The sequence below is a fragment of the Capricornis sumatraensis genome, chromosome 1 (genome assembly GCF_032405125.1).
Source record: "Capricornis sumatraensis isolate serow.1 chromosome 1, serow.2, whole genome shotgun sequence".
NCBI lineage: Eukaryota > Metazoa > Chordata > Mammalia > Artiodactyla > Bovidae > Capricornis > Capricornis sumatraensis.
In genome coordinates this window covers 243065827-243084751 of record NC_091069.1, presented here as the reverse complement: position 1 = coordinate 243084751, position 18925 = coordinate 243065827, and the positions used below count along the sequence as shown (strand labels likewise).

General features: G+C 37.9%; 1 protein-coding gene across 1 annotated transcript in view; it reads left to right on the top strand.

Moving 5' to 3' along the window:
• The window catches only part of DNAJC13 (DnaJ heat shock protein family (Hsp40) member C13), a 140611-nt gene that overhangs the window by 83607 nt on the left and 38079 nt on the right, over positions 1 to 18925 (top strand). The window contains exons 36-42 of the mRNA XM_068980123.1: positions 1160 to 1295; positions 3299 to 3483; positions 3903 to 3977; positions 5315 to 5434; positions 8190 to 8369; positions 17454 to 17621; positions 18617 to 18730. Of these exons, the coding sequence (XP_068836224.1) occupies positions 1160 to 1295; positions 3299 to 3483; positions 3903 to 3977; positions 5315 to 5434; positions 8190 to 8369; positions 17454 to 17621; positions 18617 to 18730 (978 nt within the window). The remainder of the gene's footprint in view (positions 1 to 1159; positions 1296 to 3298; positions 3484 to 3902; positions 3978 to 5314; positions 5435 to 8189; positions 8370 to 17453; positions 17622 to 18616; positions 18731 to 18925) is intronic.

Sequence of the window (18925 nt, the reverse complement as noted above, 5' to 3'; positions counted from 1 at the left end):
CTTACCCATGTTTGTTTGAAAATTAACTCTAATGAGCTGTCACATGAGTAATTGAAGGCAGCCAAGAGATGGGTGAACTTAATTCATTTGTCGGTGATCCATTGCCACTCAGATTGCCTTGGGTAATTTCTTTCTTTCTAATGACATCCAACTTCTTATGACTGTTAATGAAAAAACAGAAAATTTGGTTCAGAGTTAAAGTCATCTGCTGCCAGCATTCCCTGATCTTGTGTTTTGCAGCTTCCTACTATAATGCCAGTGGACACTCATAAAATCACATAAGGACCACTAAAACTAGTGCTCATAGTCTGTTGCTAAAAACTTCAGGTAGTTTCCCCTGATTCAAGGCTAGTGTTTTTTATTAGAGATAGGCAATATTCCTGAGTAGGAAGTTAGCATTGAAAAAAACATCACTTTTATGTACTTAAGGTAGTTTTAATCAAAAAACCTGGGACATTTTTTGAGAAATTTAAAGCAGTTCTGATTAATCTAGGAAAGAAAACAGTCAGTATAGGAAGAAGTTTTGAAATCAGTATTATATTTCTAGACTTGAACTACCAGATACTAAGTACTCTATAAAACTACAATAGTAATACAGTATTCTACTGGCACAAAGATCAACATATAGATCAAGGAACATTATAGAATAGTAATTAAGAGCATGGATATAGGAGTCTTAGCTCTGTCAGCAGTGGGCTTTGTGACCTTAGGCAAGTTATGTGACATCTTAAAAATGAGGTTATTAAGGGTACACACCTTATATAGTGTTTTGAGAATTATGTGAAATAATGTATGTAAAGCATTTAGCAAAGTGCCTGCCATAGTGCTCAAAAAATAGTACCTCTTATAACTATTTTTATAATAATTCAGAAACTATATCTGGTGTATATGAATTTAATATAACATTTATGGTATAAGCCAGTGAAGAAAAAATTTTCAGTAAATGGTATTGAGATCATTGAATAGCTTTTTTGGGGAAAAAAAAGTTGTTTCATTTGAAAACTATGCCACCTAAATTACAGTTCTAATGAATTCCTTAATACAAAAAAACAGAACAAAATAGTAACTAAAGTTATTAGTAAAATACAAACTAGCTGTGTTCTAAGTTGTGATTTTAGATGTTCTGAATTAAAGGTTGATTGTCTTTGGTTACATACAGGATATGTTTGAAAAGGTAAATAAAGCCTATGAATTTTTATGTACCAAATCAGCAAAAATTATGGATGGACCAGATCCAGAGAATATAATTTTAATTCTGAAAACTCAGAGCATTCTCTTCAACCGTCATAAAGAAGGTAAGGCATGTGTTACGATTTTTCCTCCAGCTAATTCTACCATGTTCCTTGTTTCTGCTGCTTATTTCTTTTGGGGGGGGGGTTAATATTTTTTTATTATTATATTTTTAATTTATTTTTATTTGGAGATTAATTGCTTTACAATGTTGTGTTGGTTTCTGCTGTACAACACTGTGAATCAGCCATAAGTATACATATGTCCCCTCCCTCTTGAACCTTCCTCCTACGTATTTCTAATTATTTATGCAGAAGACTCTTGGAATTCCATTTTAAATACAGTAAAAGAGTAGTTTTCTGTAGTTAGACCCAAAATGTTTGTTTTATACCTTACAATTCTTGCCTATGTTTTTCAGTAGTTCACATTCTCAATAAGATTTCATTGTTCCTTCTTAAAGGACATTTCTGTTCTGTGGAGGTACTTGGTTAGTTTTGTCTTTGGCCATTTAATAATAAACATATTAAATGAGATCTAAAATGGACCTGGAATTTAAGGATCACGTCTTTTGTAAGACTCCACCTATCTATAAACGTCTAAAGGCTGAAAACATCTAGGGTGTTCTGTTTTTTAAAAAGCAACAGAGCTTCCTTCGTGGTCCAGTGGTTAAGAATCCACCTTCCAGTGCAAGGGACACTGGTCCAATCCTTGGCCTGGGAATGTTTCACATGCCTTGGAGCAACTGAGCCTATGTGCCACAACTGCTGAGCCCATGCTCTAGAGCCTGCAAGGTGCAACTACTGAAGTCCTTGAACCTAGAGCTATGCTTCCGAACAGAAGAAGCCACCACAATGAGAAGCTGCACAATGCTTTATGCAACTGGAGAAAGCCCATGTGCAACAATGAAGACCCACCACAGCCAAAAAATTAAATGAATAAATAAATCTTAAAAAAAGGCAAGAGAGACTTTTCAAATGGTCATATATATCCCCTCACACTTCATTTTTCTGTGGTAGCTCTCAAAATCCTCTGATCTTGTGGAACACTATGAAAATTTTATAAATGAAATAAGTGTGATTTTTTGGTATAGGTTATTGGGAATTTCCGATGTTGTTTTTAGGGTGATTTGTGGTAGCCTAACAGTTAGACTTTGTTGGGGAGGTTGGATTTAGTTTCAGTATAACAGGTGTGTCCATTGGCTTGGAGCTAATCTTGGCTTACACACAAAATGGGAAACCTATTTGCTCTGTAGGATGATGGGAGAAAAGAGAATAATGAGAAATCTGAGATAAACAGGAGTGTGGGGTAATTTAAGATAAGTAGGATTCTAGTTTATTGGAGGGGACATCATGGGGATTGAGCAGCTTGGACATTAGAGCAGTGATTGATTGAGTTTTGCATATAAATTCAACAGAAAGCATTTGTAAAACATTTAGTTACATGACATTTATCAGTAATGAGAATAAATTTAAAGAAGTCTTCAAACCATTGGTTTGTTTTTTTGGCTGATAATTCTATTTTAGCCACCATAGTGCATCTGTAGCTCATTTTATGTGTTATCAAGGTGAGAATTTGTTTTCACGCTGTCTTCTACTTTTCACAAAGGGAGTTTATACTCAGTAAGTTCTACGGTAGTCGGTCCTCATCTGATAGAACTTAACATTAATTCATTCACTCTTTTCCTTATATATGTATGTGTTAGGACTACCAGGACCAGTTCCAAGGGGCTTTTTTTATTTAAGCTGTCTTAAAAATGGGTTAAAGTAGATTATTGGTCATTCTCAAAAGGTAACAGTTATAAAGATCACATGGACCATACAGAAAGTAGATACTCTGTGAAGGATCAAAACCACTATACACAAAGTTTATACCAGGAAATACTCTTTTTCTAGTAGAAGCATTTTAGAGAGGTCAACCAAACAAGTTTGCTAGTAGAAAAGATCCAAGGGATTTGTTCTCAGTTTAATTTCTTTATATAAACTAGAATTAGGAAACATTTAAGATGTTGACTTTTAATTTTTTTTTGACAATGTAATTAAAAATTAACTTAAAACCATAATTATTTCAGATTTACAGCCTTATAAATATGCAGGATACCCCATGCTAATTAGGACTATAACAATGGAAACTTCAGATGACCTCCTTTTCTCAAAAGAATCACCATTGTTGCCTGCTGCTGCAGAGCTGGCTTTCCATACGGTTAACTGCTCAGCCCTCAATGCTGAAGAGCTTAGACGGGAGAATGGAATTGAGGTAATATGGAATGATCTTTGTCCTTGTCTTAAAGCTAGTTTAGGCAAACTGTCTCTTAGCAATAAAGAATTTACCAAGTATGAATACAGTTGATACAGTTTCTTTAATTTATTGCAACAGAGTACCATGTTCTTTATATTCTAATACCAAAATTAAAATAAATGGAGCCTTATTGCATAATATGAATTGGAGAATATTAGATTCAAAGTTGGTGAACTTAATATTACTTGCAAAATAGTGTAGCAGGATGCTTTGAAAAAACTGCAGGGTTCTTTGTTTACTTGTTTATTTATCAAATGTTAATTGAGCCAATACTTATTTGCCAAGTTTCTAATACTAGAAGGTTAATTAATGTTTTGTTCCTAGCAGAGGAGGCTTTTCAAACTTTGAGAGTTAACTGCAGACTTCTTTCTCTGCAGGTGTTACAAGAGGCATTTAGTCGCTGTGTGGCTGTCTTGAATCGTTCTAGTAAACCAAGTGACATGTCAGTACAGGTAAGGCTATTCCAAGAAAGTTACGCTAGACTAGTAGTTCAGATGTTAGGTGTGTTTTAGAATCACTTTGAGGGCTCATTAAAACCTGGGTTGCTGAGGTCTGCCTCCCAGGTCCTCTGCCCAAAGTTTCTGATTCAGAAAGGCTAGGGTAGGGGCCTGAGAATATGCTTTTCTAACAAAATTCCCAGATGATACTGATGCTGTTATTCTGTGTATCACACTTTAATAAGCACTGTGGTAAATCATATGTAATCTGTTGGCTTAATTTTTTTTCCTTATAATAGAGAGTGATATAATGAATCCCATATCCCCTTTACCCAGTTTCAAACATCTGTTATTTTTCCATTTTTGTTTCACTTATCTTCCATCCTCTTCCTTAATTCCTTCTTTACTTCCATACTTTACTCCCATATCTAGTATTTTTCATTTTCTTCTTTTCTGTTGGATTATTTGGTAAAAGATCCATCAGGAACATTAAGATCACTGTAAAATGCATCTTTTTGACCTTTTGTGTATGCCAGCAAAATTTAGAATAGAAAACAATTCGGTACAGGCTTTTGAGTTTCATCTGTATTTTTATTAATAAGTATAGTACATTATTACAGTTCAGGGCAAAAATACTTTAATCCAGAAGTTGGCAAACTTTTTTTTAAAAGGGGCTAGAGGGTGATTATTTGAGACATTCAGGTTACATGTAGTCTGTTGCATATTTTTTAAATTATTTATTTATTTTTGGTTGGACTGGGTCTTTGTTGCAGAGCACGGGCTTTCTCCTTGCGGAGAGTGGGGGCTTCTCTTTATCATGGTGCACAGGTTTCTAATTGCAGTGACTTCTCTTGTCACTGAGCACCAGTGCTAGGGTGAATGGGCTTTAGTAGTTGCTGCTGGAGGACTCTAGAGCACAGGTTTAGTAGTTGTGGCACATGGACTTTATTGCCCCACAGCATGTGGACTCTTTCTGGACCAGGGATCAAACCTGTGTTTCCTGCATTGGCAGATAGATTCTTGTCCACTACCACCAGGGAAATCCTATTGCATGTTTCTTATTTGTGACTTTTACAACTCTTTGCAAATGTAAAAGCTAAGGCTTCCTGGCCATACAAAGACAGATCATGGTTGACTTGGCCTGTGGCCGAATAGTGGCCATGGTTTGCCAACCTTGTATCTATAGGGTATCTTAACCAGAAATACTGATAATTCAGTAGAAATGTTCTGTTTAATTTTGGAGCATCGTATATATCATTAAACATTATTACGAATCTCTGCTGATTTGATTTCCACTGTCTTAAACAGGAATGCACAAGTGACCTTTTTTTACTCTGTTGTGTTACCTGCAGGTGTGTGGACACATAAGCAGATGCTATAGTGTGGCTGCCCAGTTTGAAGAATGCCGAGAGAAGATTACAGAAATGCCCAGCATCATCAGGGATCTCTGTCGGGTGCTCTATTTCGGCAAGGTAGATGTTGCCGTTTATTGTTTTTCTGGATTCAGTCAGCAATTAGTTTTCTCGTCAAGTAGCCAGTCCTCAATTTATAAATAAGTTGTTTTCCTAAAATTATTTTCAAGTAAATGACATGGATCTCTAAAAACGTTTTTCACTGAATCCTTGCTGTAAATGATGACTTTGTTTCTGGGCTGGCCCACAAAGAATAAGACAAGAGTGACGTATCTAGATGGAAGTTGGTTTCCTCTGAACATTTGAACAGAGGCAGGGAAGCAAGAGAGAAGACTAAGCTATCAGTCTAGTGAAAGTAAAGTGAAGGAAAGTGAAAGTGAAGTCGTGTCCAACTCTTTGGGACCCCATGGACTATAGCCTGCCAGGCTCCTCCGTCCATGGGATTCTCCAGGCAAGAATACTGGAGTGGGTTGCCATTTCCTTCTCCAGGGGATCTTCCCAACCCAGGGATCGAACCCGAGTCTCTCACATTGTAGGCAAATGCTTTTAACCTCTGAGCCAAGAGTCAAGTCATAGCATGAAAAGACCATAGGGATCTGAGAGCTTGCTGTTCTTCCCAGTCCAGCACTGCTGAGGGAAGTTGACTATGGGTGATGTGATAAGTGACGGGAAAGAAAAGAGATTCTCTGGTAACTGAGCAGAGTGACAGTTGTGTTGGAATAGAATAGGATTAGGTTGCTGATCCTGGGCTAAGGTACCTAGAAATAAGGAATCTGATGAAAACACGTCCCCAACTGTATTTACTTGACATACTTAGACGTGTCTAATAAGAAAGAAATGCTGGTATAAAGAAGTAAATCTGTACACTTAACACTAAAGGCTTCATTGATACACTTAAGATTACTGGCACATGTAATTGCTACTAATGCCTCCTCACTGTTTTTAAAAATACAAGAGGTGAAACAAAACAGTATTCTCAAGTCTTTAATACTAATTGGCTTCAAAGATAGTAATTCTGGTACAAATCAAATCCACATTGAGGTATCACCTCACTTTGGTCAGAATGTCTGTCACCAAAAAGTCTACAAATAATAAATGCTGGAGAGGATGTGGAGAAAGAGATCCCTTGTATACTGTTGTTGGGAATGTAAGTTGGTGTAGTACAGCCACTATGGAAAACAGCATGGAGGTTCCCTGCTGCTGCTGCTGCTAAGTCGCTTCAGTCGTGTCCGACTCTGTGCGACCCCATAGATGGCAGCCTACCAGGCCATCCCTGAGGATTCTCCAGGCAAAAACACTGGAGTGGGTTGCCCTTTCCTTCTCCAATGCAGGAAAGTGAAAAGTGAAAGTGAAGTCGCTCAGTCGTGTCCAACTCTTCCCGACCCCATGGACTGCAGCCCACCGGGCTCCTCTGTCCATGGGATTTTCCAGGCAAGAGTACTGGAGTGGGGTGCCATCACCTTCTCCGGAGGTTCCCTAATAAAACTAAAAATAGAGAAAGAATACTGAAGTGGGTAACTATTCCCTTCTCCATGGGATCTTTTCGACCCAGGGATTGAACCTGGGTCTCCTGCATTGCAGGCAGATTCTTTACTGCCTGAACCACCAGGGAAGCCCCAGAGCTACCATATGATCCAGCAGTTCCACTCCTAGGTACCTATCTGGGAAACTACACATTTGAAAATATATGTGCACCCTGTGTTCATAGCACTATTCATAACAGCCAAGGCATGAAAACAACCCAGGTGTTCATCAACAAATGGTTGGCTTAGGTTGATGTGTATACACACACACACTTTATATATACACACAAATACACACAATGGAATGTTATTGAGCCATAAACAAAGAATGAAATATTGCCATTTGCAGCAGTGTGAATGACCTAGAGAATATTATGCTTAGTGTAACAAGTTAGACAAAGACAGGCACTGTATGATATCACTTATATGTGGAATCTAAAAAATAATACAAATGAACATATATACAAAATAGAAACAGTCTCACAGACATAGAAAACAAACTTATGGTTACCAAAAAGAAAAGGAAGAGGGAGGCGAGGAGGGACAAATGAGGAAAATGGGATTAACAAATACAAACTGCTCTGTATAAAATGGGCTTCCCTGATAGCTCAGTTGGTAAAGATTCTGCCTACAGTGCAGGAGACCCTGGTTTGATTCCTAGGTCAGGAAGATCTGCTGGAGAAGGGTTAGGCTACCCACTCCAGTATTCTTGGGCTTCCCTTATGGCTCAGCTGGTAAAGAACCTGCCTACAATGTAAGAGACCTGGATTCTATCCCTGGGTTGGGAAGATCCCCTGGAGAAGGGAAACGCTACCCACTCCAGTGTTTTGGCCTGGAGAATTCCATGTACTGTATAGTCCATGGGGTCGCAAAGAGTCAGACATGACTGAGTGACTTTCACTTTCATTCATAAAATAGATAGGAAGGATTATCCAATTGTATAACACAAAGACTTATACCCAGTATCTTGTATTAACTATAATAGAATGTAATCTCCAAAAAAAAAAAAAAGAATCTCTGTGTTGTATACCTGAAACTAATACAATATTGTAAACAATCATGCTTCAGTTTTCAAATTAATTTTTTAAAATAGTAATTCTGTGTCTTGTCACATGGTTACTTTAATTTTAGGCTTTAAATGATATAGGACTCAGATATAAACCAGAATAGAAAATATAAGAGGAGGTAAACACATACAATAAGCTGGCTAAGTAGCATCTCATACATTCACAGTCTGTTTCTCTTGGGAGCTTTTTTTTAAAATCCATTAATTCCATTATTTTTATTCTCAGAGTATTCCAAGAGTGGCTGCCCTTGGGGTAGAATGTGTTAGCTCTTTTGCTGTGGATTTCTGGCTACAGACACACCTATTACAAGCTGGAATTTTGTGGCATCTGCTTGGTTATCTGTTTAATTATGACTACACCCTGGAAGAGAGTGGTATTCAGAAAAGTGAAGAAACAAACCAGCAGGTAATGTGAACATTACTTTAACACTGAATTTGAACCCAAACTGTAGATTAATGCAAAAGCAAAGCCCTAGCTATCTGGAGCCCTCAAGGCATAAACTGTTTTTCAAGATTATTAAGCTTATTGTTCTTTAAGCCCCAAATCTTTTTATTTTAACCACTTATCCCAGAAGAATTCAAGACCATGGAATTTGCAATAGCATATACTGGGCATAACTTAATCTTTTCTTGATTACTCAGAATCACCTTTGTGATTGCAGAATTATGGTTGTATAAAACAAGGAAGTGATAACAGTCCTGTTGAAGCTTGTTTACCTAAACACTTGAGAACTTACCTGATTGTTTTTTTACAGATTTTTTTTAACTTACAGATACTTTTTCTGTCACTCCTTTCTTATTCATTATTCATATTGTGAGTATGTGCCTCTAGTGATCAAATCTACTTAATCATCTCTTGTTCCCCATCCTGTCCCCCAGGGTGCTTGTTCCAGTTATCAACAAGTTACTATATTGGATATAAATGACTACATAGATCCTGATTGTCTTTCATATAAATAGAATAAGCTGTAATGCATGAACTTTTCTTTTAATCATTTTTTTGTTTCAAATTCTTTATTTTTTAATTGAAGGATAATTGCTTTAAACAATTTTGTTATTTTCTGTCAAACATCAGCATGAATCAGCCATAGGTATACATATGTCCCCTCCCTCTTGAACCTCTCTCCCATCTCCCTCCCCACCCCACCCCCTAGGTTGGTATAGAGCTCTTGTTTGAGTTGCCTGAGACATACAGCAAATTCCCATTAGCTATCTATTTTAAAAATATGGTAATGTAAGTTTCCATATTACTCTCTCCATACATCTCACCCTCTCCTGTCCTCTTTGAGTCCCTAAGTCTGTTCTTTATGTCTGTTTTTTCACTTCAGTTCAGTTCAGTAGCTCAGTCGTGTCCGACTCTTTGCGACCCCATGAATTGCAGCACACCAGGCCTCCCTGTCCATCACCAACTCCCGGAGTTCACTCAGACTCACGTCCATCGAGTCAGTGATGCCATCCAGCCATCTCATCCTCGGTCATTCCCGTCTCCTCCTGCCCCCAATCCCTCCAAGCATCAGAGTCTTTTCCAATGAGTCAACTCTTCGCATCAGGTGGCCAAAGTACTGGAGTTTCAGCTTTAGCATCATTCCTTCCAAAGAAATCCCAGGGCAGACCTCCCTCAGAATGGACTGGTTGGATCTCCTTACAGTCCAAGGGACTCTCAAGAGTCTTCTCCAACACCACAGTTCAAAAGCATCCATTCTTTGGCGCTCTGCCTTCTTCACAGTCCAACTCTCACATCCATACATGACTACTGGAAAAACCATAGCCTTGACTAGATGGACCTTAGTCGGCAAAGTAATGTCTCTGCTTTTGAATATACTATCTAGGTTGGTCATAACTTTTCTTCCAAGGAGTAAGCGTCTTTTAATTTCATGGCTGCAGTCACCATCTGCAGTGATTTTGGAGCCCCCCAAAATAAAGTCTGACACTGTTTCCACTGTTTGCCCATCTATTTCCCATGCAGATGCCATGATCTTCGTTTTCTGAATGTTGAGCTTTAAGCCAACTTTTTCACTCTCCTCTTTCACTTTCATCAAGAGGCTTTTTAGTTCCTCTTCACTTTCTGCCATAAGGGTGGTGTCATCTGCATATCTGAGGTTATTGATATTTCTCCCAGCAATCGTGATTCCAGCTTGTGCTTCTTCCAGTCCAGCGTTTCTCATGATGTACTCTGCATAGAAGTTAAATAAGCAGGGTGACAATATACAGCCTTGATGTACTCCTTTTCCTATTTGGAACCAGTCTGTTGTTCCATGTCTAGTTCTAACTGTTGCTTCCTGACCTGCATACAGATTTCTCAAGAGGCAGGCCAGGTGGTCTGGTATTCCCATCTCTCAGAATTTCCCACAGTTTATTGTGATCCACACAGTCAAAGGCTTTTGCATAGTCAATAAAGCAGAAATAGATGTTTTTCTGGAACTTTCTCTTGCTTTTTCCATGATCCATTGGATGTTGGCAATTTGATCTGTGGTTCCTCTGCCTTTTCTAAAACCAGCTTGAACATCAGGAAGTTCACAGTTCACGTATTGCTGAAGCCTGGCTTGGAGAATTTTGAGCATTGCTTTACTAGTGTGTGAGATGAGTGCAATTGTGTGGTAGTTTGAGCATTCTTTGGCATTGCCTTTCTTTGGGATTGGAATGAAAACGGACTTTTTCCAGTCCCGTGGCCACTGCGAGTTTTCCAAATTTGCTGGCATATTGAGTGCAGCACTTTCACAGCATCATCTTTCGGGATTTGAAACAGCTCAGCTGGAATTCCATCACCTCCACTAGCTTTGTTCGTAGTGATGCTTTCCAAGGCCCACTTGACTTCACATTCCAGGATGTCTGGCTCTAGATGAGTGATCACACCATCGTGATTATCTGAGTCATGAAGATCTTTTTTGTACAGTTCTTCCATGTATTCTTGCCACCTCTTCTTAATATCTTCTGCTTCTGTTAAGTCCATACCATTTCTGTCCTTTATCGAGCCCATCTTTGCATGAAATGTTCCCTTGGTATCTCTAATTTTCTTGAAGAGATTTCTAGTCTTTCCCATTCTGTTGTTTTCCTCTATTTCTTTGCATTGATTGCTGAAGAAGGCTTTATTAACTCTTCTTGCTATTCTCTGGAACTCTGCATTCAGATGCTTATATCTTTCCTTTTCTCCTTGGCTTTTTGCCTCTCTTCTTTTCACAGCTATTTGTAAGGCCTCCCCAGACAGCCGTTTTGCTTTTTTGCATTTCTTTTCCATGGGGATGGTCTTGATCCCTGTCTCCTGTACAATGTCACGAACCTCATTCCATAGTTCATCAAGCACTCTATCAGATCTAGGCCCTTAAACGTACTTCTCACTTCCACTGTATAATCATAAGGGATTTGATTTAGGTCATCTAGCGGTTTTCCCTACTTTCTTCAATTTAAGTCTGAATTTGGTAATAAGGAGTTCATGATCTGAGCCACAGTCAGCTCCTGGTCTTGTGTTTATTGATTGTATAGAGCTTCTCCATCTTTGGCTGCAAAGAATATAATCAGTCTGATTTCGGTGTTGACCATCTGGTGATGTCCATGTGTAGTCTTCTCTTGTGTTATTGGAAGAGGGTCTTTGCTATGACCAGTGCATTTTCTTGGCAAAACTCTATTAGTCTTTGCCCTGCTTCATTCCACATTCCAAGGCCAAATTTGCCTGTTACTCCAGGTGTTTCTTGACTTCCTACTTCTATATTCCAGTCCCCTATAATGAAAAGGACATCTTTTTTGGATGTTAGCTCTAAAAGGTCTTGTAGGTCTTCATAGAACCATTCAACTTCAGCTTCTTCAGTGTTACTGGTTGGGGCATAGACTTGGACAACTGTGATATTGAATGGTTTGCCTTGGAAATGAACAGAGATCATTCTCTCGTTTTTGAGATTGCATCCAAGTACTGCATTTTGGACTCTTTTGTTGACCATGATGGCTACTCCATTTCTTCTGAGGATTTCCTGTCCGCAGTAGTAGATATAATGGTCATCTGAGTTAAATTCATCCATTCCAGTCCATTTTAGTTCACTGATTCCTAGAATGTCGATGTTCACTCTTGCCATCTTGTTTGACCAGTTCCAATTTGCCTTGATTCATGGACCTGACATTCCAGGTTCCTATGCAATATTGCTCTTTACAGCATCGGACCTTGCTTCTATTACTAGCCACATCCACAGCTGGGTATTGTTTTTGCTTTGGCTTCATCCCTTCATCCTTTCTGGAGTTGTTTCTCCACTAATCTCCAGTAGCATATTGGGCACCTACTGACCTGGGGAGTTCCTCTTTCAGTATCCTATCATTTTGCCTTTTCATACTTTTCATGGGGTTCTCAAGGCAGAAATACTGAAGTGGTTTGCCATTCCCTTCTCCAGTTGACCACATACTGTCACTACTGCCCTGCAAATAAATTCTTGGGTACAATCTTTTTAAATTCCTTATATTTGCGTTAGTATATGGTATTTATCTTTCTGTTTCTGACTTACTTCACTCAGTATAATAGGCTATAGATTCATCCACCTCATTAGTACTGACTCAGATGTGTTCCTTTTTATGGCTGAGTATATTCCATTGTGTATATGTACATAACTTCTTTATCCATTCATCTGTTGATGGACATCTAGGTTGCTTCCATGCTCTAGCCATTGTAAATAGTGCTGCAATGAACATAAGGGTACATGTGTCTTTTTCAGTTTTGGTTTCCTCAGGGTATATGCCTGGGAGTGGGATTGCTGAGTCATACAGTCGTTTTATTCTAGTTTTTTAAGGTATCTCCATACCATCTTCCATAGTGGCTGTATCAATTTACATTCCTTCCAACAGCACAAGAGCATTCCCTTTTCTCCACACCTCCTCTAGCTGATGATGGCCTTTCTGACCAGTGTGAGGTGATATCTCATTGTAGTTTTGATTTGCACTTGTCTAATGATGAGCAGTGTTGAGCGTCTTTTCATGTGTTTATTAGCCATCTGTATGGCCTCTTTGGAGAAATTTCTGTTTAAGTCTTTTCTCCCACTTTTTGATTGAGTTGTTTTTTTTTTCTGGCCTTGAGTTATATGAGTTGTTTGTATATTTTGGAAATTAATCCTTTGTCCATTGTTTCATTTGCTATTATTTTCTCCCATTCTGAGGGTTGTCTTTTCACCTTGTTTATAGTTTCCTTTGCTGTGCAAAAACTTTTAAGTTTAATCAGGTCCCACTTGTTTATTTTTGCTTTTATTTCTCTAGGACAGGGTTTATATAGGATCTTGCTTTGATTTATGTTATCACATGTTGTGGCTATGTTTTCCTCTAACAGTTTTATAGTTTCCGGTCTTACATTTAGGTCTTCAATCCATTTTGAGTCTATCTTTGTGTACGGTATTAGGAAAGTGTTCTAATTTCATTTTTTCACATGTAGCTGTCCAGTTTTCCCAGAACCAATTATTGAAGAGGCTATCTTTCCCCTGTGTATATTCTTGACTCCTTTGTCAAAAATAAGGTACCCATAGGTGTGTGGGTTTATTTCTGGGCTTTCTGTCTTGTTCCATTAGTCTATATTTCTGTTTTTGTGCCAGTGTCATACTGTTTTGATGACTCTAGTTTTGTTGTATAGTCTGAAGTCAGGAAGGTTGATTCCTTCAGCTCCGTTCTTCTTTCTCAAGACTGCTTTGGCCCTTAGGGGTCTTTTGCATTTCCATATGAATTGTGAGATTTTTTTGTTCTAGTTCTATGAAAAATGCCATTGGTAATTTGATAGGGAACACATTGAATCTGTAGATTGTGTTTGGTAGTATAGTCATTTTTGCAGTGTTGATTCCTCCACCCCAGTAACATGGAATATCTCTCCATTTGTTAATGTCATCTTTGATTTCTTTCATCAGTGTCTTATAGTTTTCTGTATGCGGTTTTTTTTGTCTCCTTAGGTAGTTGTATTCCTAAATATTTTATTCTTTTTGTTGCAGTCATGAATGGGGTTGATTCCTTAATTTCTCTTTCTGATTTTTCATTGTTAGTATATAGGAATCCAAGTGATTTCCGTGTATTGATTTTCTGTCCTGTGACTTTGCTAAATTCACTGATTAGCTCTAGTAATTTTCTGATTGTATCTTAAAGGTTTTCCGTGTACAGTATCATGTCATCTGCAAACAGTGAGAGCTTTACTTTTCAATCTGGATTCCTTTTATTTCTTTTTCTACTCTGATTTCTGTAGCTAGGACTTCCAAAGCTCTGTTGAATCCTAGGGGTGAGAGTGGACACCCTTGACTTGTTCTTGATCTTAGGGGGAATGGTTGCAGTTTTTCACCATTGTGAATAATGTTTGTTGTGGGCTTATCATATATGGCCTTTACTATGTTGAGGTAGGTTCCTTTTGTGCCCATTTTTTGAAGAGTTTTGATCATAAAAGCGTGCTGAATTTTGTCAAAGGCTTTTTCCACATCTATTGAAATTATCATATGTTTATCTTTCAAATGGTTTATATGGTGTATCACATTGATTGATTTGCCTATATTGAAGAATCCTTCCATCACTGGAAGAAACTCAACTTTATCATGGTGTGTTAGCTTTTTAATGTGTTGTTGAAATCTGTTTGCTAGAATTTTGTTGAGGATTTTAACATCTATGTTTATCACTGATACTGGCTTGTAGCTTTCTGTTTTGTGTGTTGTCTTTGTCTGGTTTTGGTATCAGGGTGTTGGTGGCCTCATAGAATGGGTTTGGAAGTGTTTCTTCCTCTGCAGTTTCTTGAAGGAGTTTTAGAAGGATAGGCATTAGCTCTTTAAATGTTTGATAGAATTCACCTGTGAAACCATCTGGTCCTGGGCTTTTGTTTTTTGGGAGATTTTTGATCACAGTTTTGATTTCAGTACTTGTAATTGGATTTTTCATAATTTCTATTTCTTCCTGTTTCAGTCTTGAAAGATTGTGAACTTTTCTAAGAATCTGTCCATTTCTTCCAGTTTATCCATTTTATTGCCATATAGTTGTTCATAATAGTCTCATAATCCTTTATATGTCTGCACTGTCTGTTGTAACCTCTCCTTTTTCATTTGTAATTTTGTTGATTTGATTCTTCTCTTTTTTTCTTGATGACTCTGGCTAAAGGTTTGTCAATTTTGTTTATCTTCTCAAAGAACCATCTTTTAGTTTTGTTAATCTTTACTATTGTTTCTTTGATTTCTTTTTCATTGATTTCTGCTCTAATCTTTATGATTCTTTCCTTCTGCTAGTTTTCGGGGTTTTTTTTTTTTTTTATAATTTTTCCAGTTGTTTTAGGTGTAACGTTAGATTGTGTGATTTTTTTCTTGTGTCTTGAGGCAGGATTGTGTTGCTATAAATGTCCTTCTTAGAGCTGCTTTTGCTGGATCCCATAGGTTTTGAGTTGTGTTTTCCTTGTCATTTGTTTCTAGGAATTTTTTGATTTGCCTTTTGATTTCTTCAGTAACCAGTTTGTTATTTAGAAACGTATTGTTTAATCTCCATATGTTTGTGTTTTTTACATTTTTTTTCTTGTAATTGATGTCTTGTCTCATAGCATTGTGGTCAGAGAAGATGCTTGATACAGTTTCAATTTTCTTAAATTTACTGAGGTTAGATTTATGACCCAAGATGTGGTGTATCCTGGAGAAAGGAATGTTCCATGTGCACTTGAGAAGGAAGTGTATTCTTCTGTATTTGGATGAAATGTCCTGAAGAGATCAGTGAGATCCATCTCGTCTAATGTATCATTTAAGACTTGTGTTTCCTTATTTATTTTCTGTTTTCATGATCTGTCCATTGGTGTAAGTGGGGTGTTAAAGTCTCCTCCTATTATTGTGTCACTGTCAGTTTCTCCTTTTGTGTCTGTTAGTGTTTGTTTTATGTGCTGAGGTGCTCCGATGTTGGTTGTATAGATATTTGCAATCATTAGGTAGTGTCCTTCCTTACCTCTTATAATATTCTTTATTTTAAGGTCTCGTTAGTCTAATATGAGGATTGCTATTCCAGCTCCCTTTTGGTTTACATTGGCATGGAGTATATTTTTCTACCCTCTCAGTTTCAGTCATTATATGTGTCTTTAGGTTTGAAGTGGATTTCTTCTAGACAGCATATATATGGGTCTTATTTCTGTATTATCCATTCAGCTGTCTGTGTCTTTTGGTTGCAGCATTTAATACATTTATTTTTAAGGCAATTATTAATATATATCAGACCACCTGAGCTGCCTCTTGAGAAACCTATATATGCAGATCAGGAAGCAACAGTTAGAACTAGACATCGAACAACAGACTGGTTCCAAATAGGAAAAGGAGTACATCAAGGCTGTATATTGTCACCCTGCTTATTTAACTTACATGCAGAGTACATCATGAGAAACGCTGGGCTGGAAGAAGCACAAGCTGGGATCAAGATTGCTGGGAGAAATATCAATAACTTCAGATATGCAGATGATACCACCCTTATGGCAGAAAGTGAAGTGGAACTAAAAAGCCTCTTGATGAAGGTGAAAGAGGAGAGTGAAAAAGTTGCCTTAAAGCTCAACACTCAGAAAACTAAGCTCATGGCATCTGGTCCCATCACTTCATGGGAAATAGATGGGGAAATAGTGTCAGACTTTATATTTTGGGCTCCCAAGTCACTGCAGATGGTGATGGCAGCCATGAAATTAAAAGACGCTTACTCCTTTGAAGGAAAGTTATGAGCAACCTAGATAGCATATTCAAAAGCAGAGACATTACTTTGCCAACAAAGGTCCATCTAGTCAAGGCTATGGTTTTTCCTGTGGTCATGTATGGATGTGAGAGTTGGACTGTAAAGAAAGCTGAGCGCCAAAGAATTGATGCTTTTGAACTTTGATGTTGGAGAAGACTCTTGAGAGTCCCTTGGACTGCAAGGAGATCCAACCAGTCCATCCTAAAGGAGATCAGTCGTGGGTGTTCTTTCGAAGGAATGATGCTGAAGCTGAAACTCCAGTACTTTGGCCACCTCATGGGAAGAGTTGACTCATTGGAAAAGACTCTGATGCTGGGAGGGACTGTGGGCAAGAGGAGAAGGGGACAACAGAGGATGAGATGGCTGGATGGCATCACTGACTCGTTGGACGTGAGTTTGAGTCAACTCCGGGAGTTGGTGATGGACAGGGAGGCCTGGCCTGCTGCAATTCATGGGGTTGCAAAGAGTCAGACACGACTGAGTGACTGAACTGAACTGAACTGATGATCCTTTAGCCATTTTCTTAATTATTTGGGTTTTTCTTTTTTTTTTAATATCTTTTTCTTGTCTTGTATTTCCTATTTGTATAAGTCCCTTTAACATTTGTTTTCAAGCTGATTTAGTGGTACTGAATTCTCTTGACTTTCACTTTTCATAAACTCGACATTAGTGTTGGGGACTTCAGTACCTTTTTTGTTTCTTTTTCTTTGCTTTCTCTTCCTTAATATGTTCCATACTGTTTTGATTCCATAAATGTACTATGGGATAAGTGCCTGATAAGAGATCTATTTTAATAAATGTGTTAATTTTTTTGTAACAGGAAGTAGCCAACAGCCTTGCCAAACTGAGTGTCCGAGCTCTAAGTCGCCTTGGAGGTTATCTGCCTGAAGAACAAGCAACACCAGAAAATCCAACCATAAGGAAAAGTTTAGCTGGCATGCTGACCCCCTATGTTGCTAGAAAACTTGCTGTTATTAGTGCTACTGAGGTATGTGCTTCAGAGCTAGCCTGGGTTTTGATAAATATTGCAAGATCCTCTACATAATAGAGGAATATAACAATGTCGATTGCTCTCAGAAACCTAAAAATTTAAAATGCTCACACACTTGTTCTCTCAACTAAGAAATTTGGTTATTGTGCCTTGGTGCTGATGATAGCAGCTCTATACGTCTGGGGATGATAACTCCCTTCTTTCCTCGTAGCACAAAGCTCAGAAAATGTAAAGTGTAAAAACTTAGGGAATTCCCTGATGGTCCAGTGGTTAGGATTTGGATTCAAGTCAAGGGCCTGGATTCAGTCCCTGGTTGAGGAAATAAGATCCTGCAAGCCATGAGACACTCACCCCCACTCTCCCTCCCCACAAAAAAACATTTAAAGTAGAGTTAACTGTGTATGTGTACACTTAAAATTGAGTAGAGCAACGCAAAGGGAAAGCACTGTAGATGGCTAAGCAGGCATAAGCTTATGTCTGCAGAACTACTTAATGCAGCCTTGAATCAGAGTTTGGCTGAGAAAATTAGAACTGAATCTCTGCCTGTAAATTCTACTTCTCTTTCTAGGAGTATGCTTCATAAAGACTTAGATTTTGTTTTCAAATATATGTATATAAAGATCATGTGGTATTCTTTTTAAGCTTATGTTTACTGTTTATAAAATGCTTTAATAAAATATCGTGTGTGATTTTCACCAAAGCAGAGCAAATGTTAAGAATGAGATGTGAAAACAGACTCAAATTTGAATTCCAGTTTCACCACTTAAATGTTGTGAGACCTGGAACAAATAATTTGATCTTTGTCAGAGAAGTCTTGATTTTTCTCAGCTGCAGAATGGTAAACATTATATTTTCAAACTTGTTAAAATTATACAAGCCCATTGTACTTAAGGTTCCTGTTACAGAGCTTGGTGTGTCATAGACAATTTAAATGAATGATAACTTCAATATTTTTCCTAAATATTATAAAACAGTAATATTCTGTCTTCTAGATTTTGAAGATGCTTAACAGTAACACAGAGAGCCCCTATTTGATATGGAACAATTCTACAAGAGCAGAACTACTTGAATTTCTTGAATCTCAACAGGAAAGCATGATTAAAAAAGTAAGTTAATAATTTCTTGCATCCTGCCACCTTACAGTGGAGAAAGTAGTAAGTCAGAAAAAATCAAAAGACAGAGAGTAGAATGGGAAATAAGGAGTTGGCCTGGATAATACATAACTAGACGGTTGAATCTTGATGGTTTAGAAGACATTTATGTTTGTGAGTTTGGACTTCATTAAAGAGTAACCATCACTC